The sequence below is a fragment of the Simochromis diagramma genome, unplaced genomic scaffold, assembly GCF_900408965.1.
Source record: "Simochromis diagramma unplaced genomic scaffold, fSimDia1.1 OVJJ01000261.1, whole genome shotgun sequence".
Taxonomy (NCBI): Eukaryota; Metazoa; Chordata; class Actinopteri; order Cichliformes; family Cichlidae; genus Simochromis; species Simochromis diagramma.
Window position 1 is genome coordinate 39,503 of NW_024387206.1, and position 19,224 is coordinate 58,726.

At 40.4% G+C, this 19,224-nt stretch overlaps 3 protein-coding genes and 1 long non-coding RNA gene across 4 annotated transcripts; 2 read left to right on the plus strand and 2 right to left on the minus strand.

The window, feature by feature from the left end:
- The first annotated feature begins 5,995 nt into the window (after positions 1-5,995).
- On the plus strand, positions 5,996-7,548 carry LOC120746010. The gene is made up of 3 exons (XR_005698752.1): positions 5,996-6,091; positions 6,207-6,371; positions 6,486-7,548. It is a non-coding gene; the product is annotated as an uncharacterized LOC120746010 (long non-coding RNA).
- An 11-nt stretch (positions 7,549-7,559) lies between these two features.
- On the minus strand, positions 7,560-12,915 carry LOC120746009 (NACHT, LRR and PYD domains-containing protein 1a-like). The gene is made up of 2 exons (XM_040051232.1): positions 12,807-12,915; positions 7,560-9,698 (listed from the first exon to the last, which is right to left on the minus strand). Exon 2 carries the CDS (start codon positions 9,680-9,682, stop codon positions 8,297-8,299), a length of 1,386 nt encoding a protein of 461 aa, XP_039907166.1. The 5' UTR covers positions 9,683-9,698; positions 12,807-12,915; the 3' UTR covers positions 7,560-8,296.
- On the minus strand, positions 9,997-12,209 carry LOC120746008 (piggyBac transposable element-derived protein 4-like). Its single transcript, XM_040051231.1, has one exon. The coding sequence runs from the start codon at positions 11,873-11,875 to the stop codon at positions 10,067-10,069; it is 1,809 nt and encodes a 602-aa protein (XP_039907165.1). The 5' UTR covers positions 11,876-12,209; the 3' UTR covers positions 9,997-10,066.
- A 2,184-nt stretch (positions 12,916-15,099) lies between the features above and the next one.
- On the plus strand, positions 15,100-18,987 carry LOC120746011. Its single transcript, XM_040051233.1, has 2 exons — positions 15,100-15,285; positions 16,979-18,987. Exon 2 carries the CDS (start codon positions 17,063-17,065, stop codon positions 18,746-18,748), a length of 1,686 nt encoding a protein of 561 aa, XP_039907167.1. The 5' UTR covers positions 15,100-15,285; positions 16,979-17,062; the 3' UTR covers positions 18,749-18,987.
- The last annotated feature ends 237 nt before the right edge of the window (positions 18,988-19,224 follow it).

Sequence of the window (19,224 nt, forward strand, 5' to 3'; positions counted from 1 at the left end):
CTGCATCCCTCTGCAAGATATCTCACTATTTTTGACTTTTCTGAGCCTGTCAAGTCCTTCTTTTGACCCATTTTGCCAAAGGAAAGGACGCTGCCTAATAATTATGCACACCTGATATAGGGTGTTGATGTCATTAGACCACACCCCTTCTCATTACAGAGATGCACATCACCTAATATGCTTAATTGGTAGTAGGCTTTCGAGCCTATACAGCTTGGAGTAAGACAACATGCATGAAGAGGATGATGTGGACAAAATACTCATTTGCCTAAAAATTCTGCGCTCCCTGTATATAGACAGAGTTCACCCCTCTGTCAAATTCCTGGGTGAACTTACTCCTGGAGTAAGTCCACCCTTACCGAGGCTGAAACTGTTCCAGTACATGAAATACTTCACTTAAAGGAAAACTGGACAAGATGAACACTTGTTTCCATTTGCCATGTGATGTACAAAGATGGCAAAAAGCAGAAAAAAAATAGAAATCATCATCAAGTAATCTGATTACTATCTGTCTGCACAGAAAATCTGCTGGAGCTCAAAATGTACACGACTTAGTTTAAAGTGAGTGATTCCCTCAGGTAGACTGGAACTTAGAGTTCCCCCACGAGTCTAAGCTCAGAGCTTAAATAATGTCACTGCAATGGAGCGAGAAAGGCAGCAATGTTACATCACACATTTCTGATAGTGAATCTGATACTGAAATATCAAATCAAATCAAATCAAATCACTTTTATTGTCACATCACATGTGCAGGCACACTGGCACAGCACATGCGAGTGAAATTCTTGTGTGCGAGCCCCACAAGCAACAGAGATGTGCAAACACAACAACACAAACGAGCAAAATACAAGAATGGCCGACCTGAAACTAATAAATATATGTACAATATATAATAGTGTATGCATTTCTGGATGTGTATACTAAATATTTTCCTACGTGTGTGTGTGTGTGTGTGTGTATACACATTTTTACAAATTAAATAGTAAAAAAAAAAAAAAAAAAAAAAAAAAAATATATATATATATATATATATATATATATAAAATATATAAAATATACAGAGTGAGACATGTGCAAAACAGTGGCATTACTGTACAGTATGGAGTGCATAATGTTAAAGTTCCAGTAGTGAAGCTGAGGTGTCTATGACGTGTTCAGCAGTCTGATGGCCTGATGGAAAAAGCTGTCTCTCAGTCTGCTGGTACGGGACCGGATGCTGCAGAACCTCCTTCCTGATGGAAGTAGTCTGAACAGTTTATGGCTGGGGTGACTGGAGTCCTTGATGATCCTCCCCGCTTTCCTCAGGCAGCGCTTCCTGTAGATGTCTTGGAGGGAGGGAAGCTCACCTCCAATTATCCGTTCAGAGCACCGCACTACTCGCTGGAGAGCTTTGCAGTTGTAGGAGGTGCTGTTGACATACCAGGTGGTGATGCATCCAGTGAGGATGCTCTCAATGGCACAGTGATAGAAGGTCCTGAGGATGCGGGGGCTCATGCCGAATCTTTTCAGTCTCCTGAGAAAGAAGAGGCGCTGCTGCGCCTTCTTCACTGTTTTGTTTGTGTGTACTGACCACGTAAGATCCTCAGCCAGATGTACACCAAGGAGCCGGAAGCTGCTCACTCTCTCCACAGCAGCGCCGTTGATGGTGATGGGGGTGTGTACTTCTCTGCACCTCCGGAAGTCCACTATCAACTCCTTTGTCTTTGCGACGTTGAGGGTGAGATGGTTGTCTTGACACCAGTGGGTCAGGGCGCTGACCTCCTCCCTGTAAGCCGTCTCATCACCGTTGGTGATAAGACCCACCACTGTAGTGTCGTCCGCAAACTTCACAATGATGTTGGAGTTGTTAGTGGCTGTGCAGTCGTAGGTGTAGAGTGAGTACAGGAGAGGGCTCAGTACACACCCCTGTGGAGCACCAGTGTTCAGTGTGATGGGGGATGAGGTGATGCTGCCCAGTCTGACCACCTGGCGTCTGTCAGACAGGAAGCTAAGGATCCAGCTGCAGAGGGAGCTGCTCAGTCCTAGATCCTGCAGTTTCCTGTCCAGCTTCGAGGGAACGATGGTATTGAATGCTGAGCTGTAATCTACAAACAGCATCCTCACATACGTGTCTCTCTTCTCCAGGTGTGACAGGGCAGTGTGTAGTGTCAGGGCTATGGCATCAGAACATAAGTCTACTCAAAGAGCTGTTTACCACGTAAACTGTTTCATAACTCAGCGGTTTTATGTAAGACATATAATATTTTATGTAAACACAAACATGATGCAGCTTTCTGTGTACGTAAAAGTTTCTGAAATATTTATATTGTTTATATGAGAATTTCAATGAATTGAGTGAAATATCCGAAAAGTGGAGAACACGAAAGCGTTTCACCAGCAATATGATTATACGTAACAGCAGACGTCATGGTTTTTCTTTCAGTTTCATTCATAAGTCCCGTGATTACAATTTTGTTTTTATTTTCACTGTGAAAAAAGAGGAAAATATATGTTAATATTGTGCTTCTTTATTTTCTGTTATTTTCTCAAACGAAATGATAAAAGTGTTTGTAAAACTTTTATTATTTTTTGTTTGTTCTTATTCATGGAACAAAAAAACCTGTCAAACTCCGAAAACGCATCATGTCGGCGATGATGGCGGTGGTAGGAACATAGGTTTAAGTTTACCGTAAACAGAAACTTTTCACAATAACTGACTTGTACATGGGATAAAGATGGATGATTAAAAATAACTTTTTTCCTGAAGGCCTTTATTATTATTCTTTACTATTTTCAACAAACCTTACAGAGCAAAGTTGGAGTCATAACTTGGACAAGTGCAGCTGGGAAATCAAGTCAAATTAAAGCTTTACCCAAAGCATAATTATGGAGAATTTAAAAGTATTAGCGGAGAGCAATAATTACAAATATAGTCTAAATGTTTTTAAAATAGCTTCTCAAATGTACAGTTCAAATCCTTACTTTTACTTTTTTTTTTCCTCTGGTTAAAATCGGGGTTTGGGTGGTTGTCTGTGAAATGTGCTTTTCTTTACCACATCCTCTTTTTTTTGAATTGATGGCATTAACTAGTTTTGAACAGACCGCACATGCATTGTGGCGCAGATGTACAGACTACCACAACTGTCAGCAAAACTTTAAGTAACGTGACAATAACCGTCTCGTGTTGTTCACCAGTGGATTTGCATGAACCATCAATAACATTATGAGTTAAATGAGAGGAACAACCCCACGCAGTTCTCAGGATTCCTCCACGCTCTTCTTTAAGCACCTATTAATTGTTTGCAGGGTCTTATAGGAGGTCTCCCTGCTTCTCCGATGACAACTTAAGTTGGCTGATGAAATAGGGTAACGGAAGAAGGTTAAAGGTGGAGGAGAGATGGAGAGACTTGAAAGAAAAAGTCAGAAAAATGCAGCATAATTCTGAAATGCCTGAAATATCGATTACCAATCATTTATGTTCTAGAATCGATTCTCATATTAAAATATCGATATTTTAGTAATTTATGGGTAAATTTGTAGTTTATGATTAACAGGAACACAGTGGATAGAAACTATATCATTCGGATTGTCTGCATTGGAAGGAACTACTTCCTCTTCCGCCTTTCATAGTCATGTGTGAAATATGGCTGTATAAATGTGTCAGCCCCTGGCGTGCGCACTCACAACAATGGCTGAGCGTAATTGTGCGGAGCCATGTATAGACGTATTTTACCTCCACACACAGCTGAGACGTGGTTTCCGATACATGTGGCAAGAAAGTGAGGTGTTGTGGCAACACCACTAACCTCGTCAAACACCTCAGAGTAAATCATATCACAGAATATGACGAGCGTATGTTGAGGCGAACTGAAGAGGAGGAGAGGGACAGGTGCTGCTAGGGCGAGACAGACATCTCTCACGGAGTCCTTCAGTGTTGCAGGCAGGCAACGTGTTCAAATAGCGCACAACTTCAGTTGCTTTTTTTTATTTCTATATGATAATTCTGCATTATTAAGCGATAAGAACAAGTAATCTGATGTCCTGTTATCATTATGAATCTATAATTCGAGAAATAATAAAAGATACAATAAATAAAATAGGTTTTTGTACAAAGTATGGCATCGGAATTTACTTGGTATCGGATCGGAAAGGAAATCAATGGTATTGCACATCACTACTTTTTATGGCAACGTAGCTTAATTTGTTCATATTCAGTGAATATGGGTATAATTTTTTATGTTGTTACATAAATATTACGGAGCCCTGCAAGGGACATGGGAGAAAAAAAAATTACGATGAACTTTTGCGAGATCTCGCAAAACTTTTGCTGATTGATAAAGCCGATGACATTGCTTTAATCCGCAACATTGTGAAAGTAGATGGTGACACATTTGTTATTTTCCAAAAGTTTTGTCACAAAGAGTCTTACTTTCAGTACCTCTTACCGTCATCCAGAATTGGATGCTACAGTGTCGCAGCTGAACAGCAGACCTGGCATTACAAAGCTCAATAATATTACAGGCAAATATTTTCTTTGTCCAGACAACACAGCTTTCATTGCATTGCCAATCATGCAAAGTCAATAAAAAAAGAGTTTGTTTTATCGGGTTTGCTTGTAATTGTTGCCTATATACATTTTAAGCTATTATTTATTATTTAGTTCAGTCAATAGATCAAGTTTTGTAGTGACTATGAAATATATTGTAATTATCTGTCATGGTCTGGGTGGGCACCTGCAGGTCTCCGACAGCGGCCCCTCCTCCTTTGGGCGGAGTTCGGTTGCTCCTCCCTGGCTGACCACCTGTGAGCAATCATGCCAGCAGTATATCAGACCTGCGCTCTCAACCATTCATCGCCTGAGTATCTGCTATCCTCAGAGGTAGCACCTGGAGTGGAGATCTTGTCTCCCTCACTCCCGCCTTCCTGGACCTGGGCCGCCTGCTGCTAACACGACGTGGCCTGCCAGCCCACCACTCACTTGCCTGCCTCCCCACGCTTCGACCGCTTCCGGGCTTCCGCTCCACCTGAAACCAAGTAAGGCAACTCAATTCAACTGTGGAGGATCGTTGATTGTCTGCTGGATCCCACTGACCGTGATCTCCTCTTATTCCAGTGCCCCGGCCCCTGCCTAGTCCTGTTTCTACCTCCCCGCTGCCTCTGCTGTTCAGCCGTCTCCTAGAGGTGTCTAGGTCGCCCTCTTTATCGTAAATTATCCTACGCGCCACGAGTGTGGTGGCGCCGCTTTGCTTTTGTTTTTTGTTTGCCTGTGGGCGGAAATAAATCATTTGTTCCCTACCGTCTCGCTTCCGGGTTGGTTTCTGCACCTGTGTCCATCTTTGTTCCCTCGTGCCGCTGGGCCGTGACATTATCTGTTTCTTGTTTATCCTAGACAGGGCAAAAAAAGACTCCAAATTAAAAAAAAGATAAAAATGAAAGACTGGTGCATTGTGCAGTTTAGCACTGGTGGTACAGAAATAGTCCCTAGTTCATGGATAAGTGGGGAGAAATTGTCATGGCCTCCATATCATTCAGGATCCACGCCGCAGTAAAGAGGAGAGTTCATCCTGGTGCAACATGGCTCACCTATGCACCAGTCCGGCTTCTCATAAGCCATGGTGAGCCCAAGGAGGACCACCGGAGGGGCATCCGTGCCACCCTCCTGGGAAGAGCTGAGGAGAGCCCCAGATTAGACCAGTCTTAAAAGAAAGCACAAGTAAAACTTTTTTATTCACAAACATATCTTTGATTGCTAAGAATTTATGATCTTGTCTTTTATACATATCTGTGGTGCTTGCATACTGCAATATCACCACATAATATAGTCCAAAAAGTGGAAGCTTGTAAACTTTTTAAAAATGCAAAGCCGTGTACACTTGTGCACTTCAAAAATTCCTTGTATACAGTACTTTCTTGCACATCTCCGTTTCATGTGTGTGTTATAAATCAAACTGTAACTTTAGGAAAAAATACGCCAAAAGCACATTTGTAATTATTTTTGACCGTTTTTAACTTCTTTTCTTCAGACCAAATCCCCTGTACACATATAGTGACTCAGAGGATGAGCAGTCTACAAAAAAATGGTTTCCCCAGGCCCCTCGAGTGAAAATACCAGGTAATAAAACACTGTCTAGTGTCTTTGTACATATCTGTGTGTGACACAAGGAAACTTTGTTGACAAGTTGTCTGTATTCTTAAATACTTAAAAAAAATTATCTTTTCCTAAACAGCCCTCACCACTCCGCAGTCTTCCCCCCAGCCCACTGACAGCAGGCATCATAATGCCCCACCTAGCTTCCGGCACCTTTCGCCACCCCGGCACAACACGCAAACCCACACAGCTTTGCGATCTCCCCAGCATGCAGAGTCTGATGTCGAGGACTTCCCTATAGATAGTATGCTTTTAAAATACTTTTAAAGCTGAATCACAATGTCATTGTATTCTTATCTTCAAAACACCAGTTTATACTCCTGAATGTCATCTTGTTGTGATTTTTATTTTTCTGTAGATTCCAGAGACTCTGTGAGGCCACTATTACAAGGCAAGTTCAAAAATCTTGGAATTTCAGATTTTACATGGTATAAATGGCCTATAGTTGTACAGCGCTTTAACTAGTCTCTAAGGACCCCAAAGTGCTTTACACATTCAGTCATCCACCAATTCACACACAATTCACACTGGTGATGGCAGCTTCATATACAAATATCAAATATATGTGACAGGCAAAAACTAGCAAACAGTTTTAGCAGTTAGAACAACTTATACTTGAATGCAGAATGTTACACCATCACTTATGGATATATTAGTTTTTCTCCTCCCACTGCTTAAGCCATTAATATTTCTAGAATTGTTCTTTGAAACACATGCGACCTCACAAAAGATGTTAACGATGCTGTCAGACCAGAGCAGTTAACGAACTCCGTGAGGAGGTCAGAGCCATCCGCCATCCCTGCTGCAATGAATCGGTAGATGCTGGGGTACTGCCTCTGGATTTGCCCTTGCACAACATTGAGGAGCTAAACAATGAGGAGGCAGCTCTTCAATCACAAGAGGCAAATAAGGCAATGGTAAGTATATAAAGGTTATGTACACTTTGTAACTATAAAGTATAATAGCTGTCAGATGTGATTTAAATACATAACAACGGCCTGTTGATTAAACACACAAGCACTTGCATACACATTTAAGACACAAGATATGCTAATTCCATCTCTTCACTTTTTTTGTTTGTGTGTGTGTGTGTGTGTGTGTGTGTCCGTGTGTCCTAGATGGCCTGAGGCAGCAGTTAGGGGCAAACTCTATGTCCGAGTTTGTCTTTGCATAAGCAGTCCAGAAATGGCTCCGATACGCCCCAGATCGTTTGGGTGGCGCAGGACGCACACCATCCATCCCCATCCCAGAGTAAAAATTACAAACTTCTGTGAAACATATAAACGTAAATAGGAAACTGTCTTTTAATAAAGTATTTAGCAAACGAAACATGCCTATTGACCTTTTTTTGTTTATTTTTTTTCTCTGTTACATCACATGCAATGCTTTCTTATTTTAGGATATTAATATTGACATGATACATTGTGAGACATTTTTTTATAAAGGGTGTCCAATTTAAGGAATAAGTACAATTATGTGTTTAGGTGGTTGAAGTATTGATGGAAACATGCAGTAGTTTAGTATTGGTTAAAATACCTATAAAGAAAGGTAGATTTCCAGTCATGATTTAACTGTTTTAATAAAAAGCGACTGTGTGAAAGAGGTGGAAAATCAACACCATAACTCAACAGTGTTTCAATATCAGAATCTGACATTGTTTCAATGTCAACAGTATTAGAAAATATAACGTTGAATCAATGTCAGGTTTCAACATTGATTCAACATCAAAACCTGACGTTGTTTCAACGTTAAAAAAAAGGGTGCAAGAGTGACGTTAGGTCAACGTGACACCTCAACGTTGATTCAATGACATCGCCTGATATTGACTCAACATTGTTTCAATGTTTCCTTGCTATCTGGGTGGTCTATGTGTACGTATCATAAACAGGAGCCTTCACAAAACAAACAAAACAAAGAAACAAAAAACCCCAAGAGGATTCACCACAAGGTACAAACCAGATTTCAGTCTGAAGATAAAGGTCTGGATTAAACTTTGCTTAAAGATCAAAAAAAGCTGCATTAGTCCTATTTGGACAAATTAAACTAAAATCAACCTCCAACACAATGATGCATGGGCGACACTGGATCACTCGTGGTTATTGATGTTGTAGCTGAAGCCTGAAAGACTCAATCAGATCTAGGCAAACATAACAAAATTTGCCAGATACGTCAAATCAAAAAAAGATTTCTGTGGAGGAAGGCGTCAAGCTCACGCAGAAACGCAATCATCTGTGAACTGGCAGGTTCACCTTTCCTTCTCACAGTGTCGATAACAAAACGAGCTCTATCGCTCCTGCTTTGCATTGCGTCTGCTTCCTCCCTGTCACCATCAACCATCAACCCTTTCTCCAGGAGTTTGTCCATCAGACTGCTGAGAACAGGTCCTGATATCCTATCAATGAATGAGCTCCTTACATTTAAAAGCCTCTTTTTTGGAGAAGCAGTCATGGCTCTAACTCTGTTGGGCAAAAGACAAACCTCTCTTTCCCAGATACAGCTGGAGCTACCCTGGTGTATCACACTCAGGTTAATATCTGTAATGATTGTTTTTAAAATCACCTGGAAGGTTGTGATGGAGTAGTTAGGATACTCCTCATCAAACTCTGCCTCATTTGGTTGAATGTTAATCAGGTCATCGTCAGGAACAGTGGACAGAGTGTAAACTTGTTTTGGATACAGAATACATTTTGAGGGTACATCTATGTACATCTCTTCACCAACTAATTCCCTCCTCTTGTTTTTAACATCATGGATCACGATGTTCCTTGGCAACAACAATACGTTGAGGAAGGATCTGAGATTAAGTTCTTCTGGAGGTTTGTAGAAGAGCAGAACCAAAGCTTGGACTGGTTCAGGGGGAGAGTCTTCATCCTTCACAATACCATAACCAGAAAACCCTGTGATGTTTATAACAACATGAGTTTCTGTTATCTGATGAGGGGGGATGAACTCAATGCCTTCATCCTTCACATGAGCGACCTGCAAGAACTGACCTCCACCTGTGGAGATGAGCTCACAGTGTGGGAGATGAAGCTGACACACAGACTGCTGCTGACATTTGATGTCAAACAGGGGTCCTGCAGGCTTCTTGTGGTGTTGGGCCAGCAGCCTCTGGTTCCAAGGGACAGTCCTGTAAACCACGTCTCCTTCTCCCTGCATGTCAAACACCAGGCCGGTCACACTGCACTGGTACAGGCCTGCACTGGAGCACTGGAACAGGTAGGTTTCGTCATCAGACTCATCAGCAGCGATGATAGGTGTAAACTCTTCAAAGCAGCTTTGTGGCTTCATGTCAGGTGAACAGGTTGCTTGTGTTAAATCCGTCCTTCGTTGTGTTGTGGTCAGTGACTGACGCCGACCTTTGTTCTGGATCATTGCATTATATGTAATAGCACCAGTATGTTTGATTTCTTCTAGGCTTTCCTTCCCATTAACACTCTGACTGTTAGATTGTGTGTTTATTGGTACAGAAGTCTGTCCATTAAGCTTTTTCTTTTCCTTCAGTGGTGCGTCTCCTGCATCAAAGCAGTGCAGATGTTTCTGTTTGCGTTTCATCCTGTCTTGTTTGCATCTGTGAAACATTAAAAACAAACTCTTCATTACAACACTTTTCACTCTCAACTGTTATAAAACATTTTGAAACAGTGTGATCTCAGATTTGTTTTAACCCTTGTATTATGTTGAAAAAAAATCACATTGATTATGTTGCGGGTCATTTTGACCCGTACTATGTAAATCCACTCAGAATTGTCAAAAAAGTACAATGAAACAATAGCAACTTTATTTTCCATTAGAAAAACATTTAGAACACAGACATACAACACAGTTTGAATTACCATAACTCTTTTTAAGAACAATTTAGCAAAAGTTTTTCCTTCTTTACAAACACATTTCTTTTGAACTTGCCCGATTTTCTCAGTTTTTCAGTGTTCAACATTTTCAATTTTGTCCACATGATGGACAGAATGTGACTGTGTGCTTTCTGCAGATGTACTTTTTGCATTTCTCACAAACAGTGCTTGTTTTAATGTCTTCTCGTGAGGGACAGACCTGGCATCTTTTCCGTTTCTTTACACCTGTATCCACTGGATCCACTGCAGATTGGTTGGATGGTGCACGCTTGACCTTTTCAATGACAGCTGCTGCTGCTGGGGATCGAGCTGGTCTGACTCGCATCTGGATCTTGGGAGTGACAAGGCTTTTTCCCAGTTCTTCCAGGAAAAGGCGACGTCGGTACAATTTACCCGCATTCCAATGTTGGTTGATTTCAGTCCACAGGACATAGGCATTGTAAGCAGACACATCCAAAATGTTGTAGAAAATTACCAAGGGCCAACGAGCTGTCTTGCGCTGGCAGCTGTATGTCGCTGTGACTTTGTCAAGATTGTCCACTCCTCCTTTGGTGGAGTTGTAGTCTAGGATCATTTGTGGTTTTTTGTCTTCTCTTGTGCTCAGAGATGCATCTGTGTGCATTGTGCTCATGACAAGAACATTCTTGTTTTTCTTTGGGCAATATGAAACCACTGTTGCTTTCTCAGTGAAAACAAATATTGAGGAATGCAGAGGTCTTCCCTGCATCTTCAAAATTTCACTGGGAAGTTCTGGCTTATTTCTTCTGATTGTTCCCAACATAGTCAGCTTTCTCTTCTGAAGTTCCTCTCCAAGCCAGTAGGATGTAAAGAAATTGTCACAGGTGATGTTATGCCCTTGCAGCCCTTCACTCATCTGCAGCACCACACGCATCCCCTGATTCTTCTCAGATGCTCCTCCAGGTAGCTTTCCAGTGTACACTTGCATATTCCATGCATAGCTAGATTTTGCATCACAGGCTGCCCATATTTTGATGCCATACTTGGCCGGCTTGTTGGGCATATACTGTCGGAAAGGACAGCGACCCCTGAATGGGACAAGGCGCTCATCAACAGTAACATGGGGACCAGGGTTGTACAACAAAGGTAGAATTTCCACCCATTTATCCCATACATCTCTGATTGCAGCAAGTTTGTCTCTTTCACGTCGACCAGCTCTGGTTTCACGGTTGTCAAATCTGATCACACGAGATATCTTGAGGAATGTCTCCAAAGACATTGTTGCTCGAAAGATTGGCCTTCCATTCTCTTCATTCCATAGACTTGCAGTTGCTTCTCCCTTGGACCTGTATACTCCAGCTAATATCAGAATTCCAATATAAGCATGCAAGTCAGTCTGATCCAGTGGCTTCCATTTCTCTTGAAATACACGCCTCCCTTCCAGGTTAGTCATGTCCAGTATAATCCTCTCTATTGGAGGGGATATGAAGAGTTGAAATGCTGATTGAATATCATCAACTCGTGTGATGGCAAATCTTGTAGGACCAGGAGTCATTTTGATGATATTAGAAGATGACAGCCTGCCTTGACTTCGGTGTGGTGATAATGACCATTTTATATTACCATCTTTAGATGTCCATGTCTCCTCTGTGGATGATGATTGCTGCATTCCTTGGTTTTCATTTGATGTAGAGATGGCGGCACACTCTCCCTCAGAATCCTCCTCCTCGTCTGAAAATTGGCAGTCTGGATCATCAATAACATTGTCCTCGGCCTCTGAAAGATCCTCAGTCTCTGAAACATCTTCTTCTTCATCACTATCCCAGTTGAAAAGCAGTGATAAAGCTTCTTCAGTCGTCAACCTTCTGGAGCTCATTTTTGGTGTGTTGAAATGACATGAGAACAGTGACAAGAATAGGGGAGAGAAAGTTTCTTGCATGCACACCTGGGTCTGAATGTATATTCAGAAGCAGTCAAAACAAAGTACATCAAAGAGAAATGTTTATTTTGGATCTGAACAACTTTTTACTTACATAAAAGTGTGCGGGTCAAAATGACCCGCAACATCATCTTTGTATACAAACACTGCAGAGACATTCCAGGACACATCAAAGTGTCCATATTTTACACACCAGTTCATGACCCCAGATAAGGAAAAGTCATAAGCTTTCATGAAGAAAAAGAAAGGGTGACCTGTACTTTGGTCAACACAAAAACTGGAATGGGTCAAATTGACCCTTAACATAATAAGAAGGTTAAAAGAGATCATGACAGAAATTATTTAAAACTCTGTGCTGCTAGTTTGTTCTCAGCATATGTAACTTTTTTAAATTCAAATTCAAATTCAAATTTTATTTGTCACACACACACAACCATACACAGTATGACATGGGGGTGAAATGCTTGTAGCTGTACAATGCCCGACCATTAAATGACAGAAGAAAAGTTTTACAATATTTACGATTTACAGTTTACTACAAAAAATTTACAAATTAACTTAGGAATTTACAGTAAAGAATGTGCAAATAGCAGAAGAGATTATAAAGATAAGGATTATAAATTATAGGAATTATAGGAATTATAGGATTATAGGAAATAAATAAAGGAATTTGGCAAATAATAATAATAATCACAAGATTATTACAAGTTAAACGCTTTCAGTAAAAAATAAATGCATAGTATTCACACAAGTGCAATTAATAGGTCTGTTTTCTATCTAGGCTGGGGACTAGCAGTGCTGTATTGCATTTCTAATTTGACCTTTTCTTATGAAAACTGACATCAGAATAAACTGGACAAACTATGTAAACTTATCTAGTTTTACATAAACCTACATGCATTAAAGACAGAAAAAAAGAGATCTCACCTACCCAGTAACTTGTCCGTCGTTTTCTTATAACTGAATCTTTTAGACAGGTTGTCATGTCTTTTTATTCCAATCTGTCGTGTGACTCCTTCCTCTTTCCCAGCCGACTGTGATGTCATTTAGGTGTTTCATAAGTGGCAGCCTACCACAGTGATTAAGTGTGCAAAACTAAATAACTGCCAATAAGTGCAGAGATTTTAAAATGTGATTTTCAGCTGATGGTGTTTAGACAATGACCAGGGGTTCGAAAGCATCTCTCACGTGACAGGTGCTTATACAATATGATGGCTAAATCCACAAAAAGCAGTAAACCTTAGAACCATCCACAGCAGGTCATCTGATCACAGTCTGTGTGCTCAGAAAACCTACAGCTACTACAGCCGAGTGATTCCAGCAGCTGGAATCGAACTTGGGGTTCTCCCACGAGTCCAAGCACTCAAATAATCTACAATAATGTCCCTGTAATGGACCGATGAAGGCAGCAATGTTATATTACTCATTTCTCTCATAAGGGAATCTGATATAGCTTCTCTATAATTGCTCATTAAAAACTGAAACTTTTTTTAAAGGACTTTATTATTAAGACTTTGTTAAAGATCTTACAGAGAAAGGTGTCATAGGTCATAGATAAGACAGGTGTAGCTGGTAAACTTTAAGTGGAGAATGAGTGTCTCATGTTGTTTGCATGAAACTCAATACGATCAGCATCTTTCAGCATCTGTTGATTGTTTCTGGGGCTCAAAGCTAAGTGCATTGCAAACGCAGGGTCCTGCAGGACGTCTTTCTGCTTCTCTGATGATTTATTTAGTTGGATGATCGAATGGAGAACACAAGAAGATTAAAGGTGGAGGAAAGAGGGAGAGACAGAAAAACGGTGCTGCACCCTGGAACAAAATAATTTCAAATGTACAGTTCAAAAACAAAAACTTTTATTTGCATTTATATTTTTCTTCTTTTTGATTAACATCTGAGTTTTAAACAAACAAGTGTTTATGTTGTGGTTATTTGTGGCCTGAACATTTCTTTACTTATTTAAACCACGTCCTCTTTTTTTGAGGCGATGGCATTTACCCGTTGTGTTGTGGACAGTGTCAGCGTTTGGGAATCCCTGATGAACAGACCACACATGTATACATTGTCACGCAGAAGTACAGACTGTCACCCGCAAAACTTTAAGTAACTCGAGAATGAGCGTCTTGTGATGTTTGCGTGGAGGATGAACCAGAATAAACAGGACAATCGACTGTTGAGGGAGTAGCAGCAGCTGCTGTTTGCTTAGTTGGCACATAACATTGAATAAATGATAGCCTTAAACTTTGCTACGGTACTTTTAGAATGACATGCATTCACCATTGCTCTTCAAAAACGCTGACTGTGGAAATCTGAGTGTTAAAGCTACATTGTTCTAACCTGCGATTCCATCAGATGAAAGCTTATCTGTACGACACAAAACACAAGTCACACACAGACTTGGTCTACTACCAAACCTAATAAAAGGTCAGCTATATTGATATGTATAAACAATAACTTAATTTAAATTTGTGAGTATTATGTTGCTTCTAAGAACTGATAATTTTTCCTGATGTTTTTTGGGTGAATACAGAAACTTCTGATGCTCTTAAAAGCATTAGACACCATCCACCCACTGAGGTCTGAGGGATCTTGCCTCTCACTAATCCAGATGATGCTATTTTTTTTACAAATTCGATTGGTCCCTGGGCATTTATACGGATCTCTTATTTTGACCATAGGTTACCATGGCAATGTATCCCAGAAAAACCTGAACCACCTTCATAAACATAAAACTCAGGACTGGAGCTCAAGTTAAATCAATAAGGCCTCAATACTGCTTTGTTGGACAGGGATTTAGTGAAGGCGATCAGGACTGACTGCCAGCTACCAAAACCCTGACATGTAATTCTGAGCTTTCCAAGACATTTTGGATTCATTTAGGTTAATTTCATCAAAATCCTGCAAAAAGTGAAAAGCAAGAAAGCAGGAACTGCATGTGCTGTTACATAATTACTGGAGCAGTCAGACAGCTCAGGGTTTGTTTTTATACATTACTTTTTGTTTCACTTTCTTTAACTATAAATCTCTGCCCACTTCTAATCTATGCTTTTTGAAAGCAGCATGTTCCCTTGTTAGAAGCAAAATAGTTTGCAAAGGATTTAAATGAGACTTGAAAGTTTATTAAACAAAAAACCAAAAAACAATAAATCGAATTAAACTAAAAGGGTGAGATACTGGTGACGTTTACAGGTCGGCCGCGCCCTGCTGGACTTTGAAATGAACAAAAAACATTTCTAATAGCTGAGGTGTACATGGGATCAAGGTCGATAGGTGGTAAAGTGATTTTGAGCCATTTTCGTTTATATATTCTTAAAACTTACTGGTCGAAGGCAAAGTCAGATCTTGGCAGGTGCAGTCGGTGGATCACACCGAAAAAGGAAATCAAGGCTGAAACGTTAAGGAAGCTTCAGGTAATGTAGACCGTGAACATTTGGGTTATCTGCAGAGAAACATTTTAAAACATTTGTAGAGAACATTTTAAAAATATGAAAGTTAAGAAAAGAAGAGCTTACAGAAACAAATTCTTTCTTACAAACTTTTTAGAACTCCCGTTTGCACCCCGGCGTCAGCGGGCCGTGTTTGTCTGTAACGATTAACATTTCTCTGTTAATTAAAGTGGTGTTTATTTTTATTTTTATTTATTTAATTTTTTTTAGTTGTGGCATGAACATTTTTGTACAGAGCGCACATCCAGAGAGATTTCGGGCCCTGATTGTCACGTACGAGTGTAAAAACGTGGCTCTGTCCAGATCAGGAGCGAAGCTGAAATGCAGGTTGGACAACCTCGGTCTGTCAAACACACTCAGGCTGTTTACAGCGTTGCTGTTCCAGTTTCACTGAATATGCGCATATTTCTTTTTGCATACTTTTGGATCAAGCTGGAATATAATCATCCAAACAACCGAGATAACTTTGTATCGCTCGCTTAAAAAACAAAACAAAGAAAAATAATGAATTGCTTCGTGTTTCTTGATTATGGATTTGTAAAAACTGATGTCAACAGTAGTTCTCTACAGGAGTAAAATAACAACATCAGTTTAAATGTGTGAAAACACACATGAGTTTATTTGCCGGAAAAGAAAAATAAATAAGAGAGAGACAAATAAGCTACTTGGCTCAAATAGGACAATATATTCATTGCACTTATTCAATTAAATTCAATAATTAAATAATAAAACTATTAACGAAAAATGAAAATATAGTTTAAGCTGAAATGTCCGAGTGAAACACATCTTGTTCATTGGTTTATGTTATGTTAAATTCTTTCTTGCCTTTTTCTTTTAACGTCACTTAATCAGGCTCTGATGCGTTCTGACACTTTTGTGTTCTTTTTACTTCCTGTACAAACACCAGCTGGTGTGTGGGGAAAACGTGTGCTCATATTTTTTGTCTGGTCACAAGTGTTGGTGACAGAGTGGAGGTTGCTTCAGTGTACTGCTGTGTAGCCTTTGTAAGTAACTTCTCTCTCACTGAACATTTTTTTCCAGCCAGGTACTTTCATGTGATGCAGCCTCCATGCTGTGCAGAGTCCTACAGATGTTATATGATATTATAATATTTGTATACATTTGTTTAATTAACGAACTCGAATGAACTCTGCTGGAGTAAAAGATGATTATTTAAGACCTTGTATGTGAGGAGCAGGATTTTGAATTCAATTTTGGATTGTTTTATTTATTCAATTCTGTGTTATTTATTTGCAATTCCAAATCTTAACCACACAGGTCCACTACAAACCATCTCAAATCAGCATTTTCAATCCGGGATTGCATCTTGTCTACATTAGACAAGATGCCCCTCCCTGAGCCTGGTTCTGCCGGAGGTTTCTTCCTGTTAAAAGGGAGTTTTTCGTCCCCACTGTCACCAAAGTGCTTGCTCATAGGGGGGTCTTATGATTGTTGAGTTTTTCTCTGTATGTATTATTGTAGGGTCTACTTTACAATATAAAGTGCGTTGAGGCGACTGTTGTTGTGATTTTGCACTGTATAAATAAAATTGAATTGAATGTGTAGGCGTAAATAATGATTTGTATTTATTCTGTATACACTCCAGCTACTGAATGATTCTTACAGAATAAAACAAAGTCTACAATTGGTTTTCCAGGTTCAAGAAAGTGACGGATACCATCAGAGCCAAAAAGAAGACTGAAGCAGCTTCTTTAAACAAGAGACATTTAAAGAAGAAAAGATGAAGTGTTTATCTAAGAACAGACACTTAAAGGAGAAAAAGAGAGAAATCACTAAAGTTAGAGATGATCCAATAAGTGAAGGAAAAACAGAAGAAGACACAAATTATGCATTTAAGTCACATGATGAAGAAGGTGAGGAGGATGTAAGAGCAGGTTGGTGCTTCTTTCTCAGAAGGCCCTCCTGTAGGACATACTGCATCAGTGATGAAGACATCAGAACAGAGCTGAACACAGACGACGACAATGATGATGATGGTGTCTGCTACAGGAATATTTCACTACCTAAAGAAAAAAAGATTTCAGCTGATAAACGTGGATTCAAGATTTTACATTTTAAGTGGAAGAAGTCAGACAGAAAGGAGAACCGTAAACCTTTAAGCCACAATCCTTCCCCATCACCGGAGCCGTCAATTGTTTATGAGGAGCTCAAAGTGGAAGACAGTGATTTTAGACAGATTAATTTGTCTGGCTCTTTTACTCCTGACTATGTTCAAGATCAAAAATCAAATAGAACAAGTATAGCAGGAGCTGAACTAGTGTATGTTTTTCATGAGATGGAAGATTGGCAAGAGGAACAAAACACATCTCACCAGTATACTGAAGGTAAATGTGGTGAAATTAAGTTTGGCTCCACAGACCTGATGGGCAAGACTTCATCACCCTGTAAATCCACTGGGTTGCCTAAATATATAAGTGAAGGAACAATTGAAGAAGATGGTTGCAGAGTTTCTTCTCCATGGATAAAAAACAAGTCAAGAGAAACAGATCCTCCTGTCATGACTAAGAACATGTCATCAACCAATACGCTTTCACACAGTTCTCGTGTACAGTTCTCCTCCACAGATTCCTGCTACTTGACTCGTTCTCACAGCCTGTCTTCACTGACCAAAACACCAATCAAGAACTTGATACAAGCAGCAAGCTTACCTGACATGAGGTTAAAGGGGTTTACACCTGGCATCACTGCTGATGAGTCTGATGATGAAACCTACCTGTTCCAGTGCTCCAGTGCAGGCCTGTACCAGTGCAGTGTGACCGGCCTGGTGTTTGTCATGAAGGCAGAAGGAGACGTGGTTTACAGGACTGTCCCTTGGAACAGGAGGCTGCTGGCCCAACACCACAAGAAGCCTGCAGGACCCCTGTTTGACATCAAATGTCAGCAGCAGTCTGTGTGTCAGCTTTGTCTCCCACACTGTGAGGTCATCTCCACAGGTGGAGGTCAGTTCTTGCAGGTCGCTCATGTGAAGGATGAGGGTATCGAGTTTATTACCCCCCACAAGATAACAGAAAGTCATGCTTTTATAAACATCACAGGGTTTTCTGCTTATGGTAATGTCAAGGATGAAGACTCTCCTCCTGACCCAGTCCAATCATTAGTTCTGCTCTTCTACAAACCCCCAAACGATTGTAATCCCAGATCTGTCCTCAGTGTGTTCATGTTGCCACGTAATATTGTGTTCCCCAAAATGCGGCGTGACAGGAAGAAGTCAGACAAAACTGAGATATACATAGAGACATCATCTCACTGTAAACTGCACCCAAAGCAGGTTTACACTCTGGTCACTGATCCTGAGCATGACCTGATTAAAGTTCAACCCAAAGAAGCTGATTTTGATGAGGAGCACCATGAAAGCTACTTCCCATCATTTCAGGTAGTCTTAAAAAAAATCCCTTACGGATATTAACCTGAGTCTGGGAGACAAGAGCAGCTCCAGCTGTGTTTGGGAAAGAGAGGTTTGTCTGTTGCCCAGCGGAGGGAAAACTGATACTTTGGACACTGATCCAATAAAGAGACTATCAGCTCTACGGAGCTCCTTCATCAAAAGTATATCAGGACCTGTTCTCAGCGATCTGATGGACAAACTGCTGGATGAAAAGGTGATAACTGATGCTGAGATGGAGGAAGCAAACGTCATACAAACAGAATGACAGAGCCGCGTTTCGACCGTGAGGGAAGAAAGGTGAGGGCAGTTCACAGGATGATGCGTGGTGTGAGCTGACCCTCCTCGGACATATCGTGGGTTGTGATGCAATCCATGTGAACAGACAGTAAGAATAAACATATGACGCATTCTAGAGAGTGTGCATGCACCTTTTTTAAAGATTTTTTTTGTTATCACCATGTCGAGGGATTCAATTGGGAACCGCTAACATTATGAAC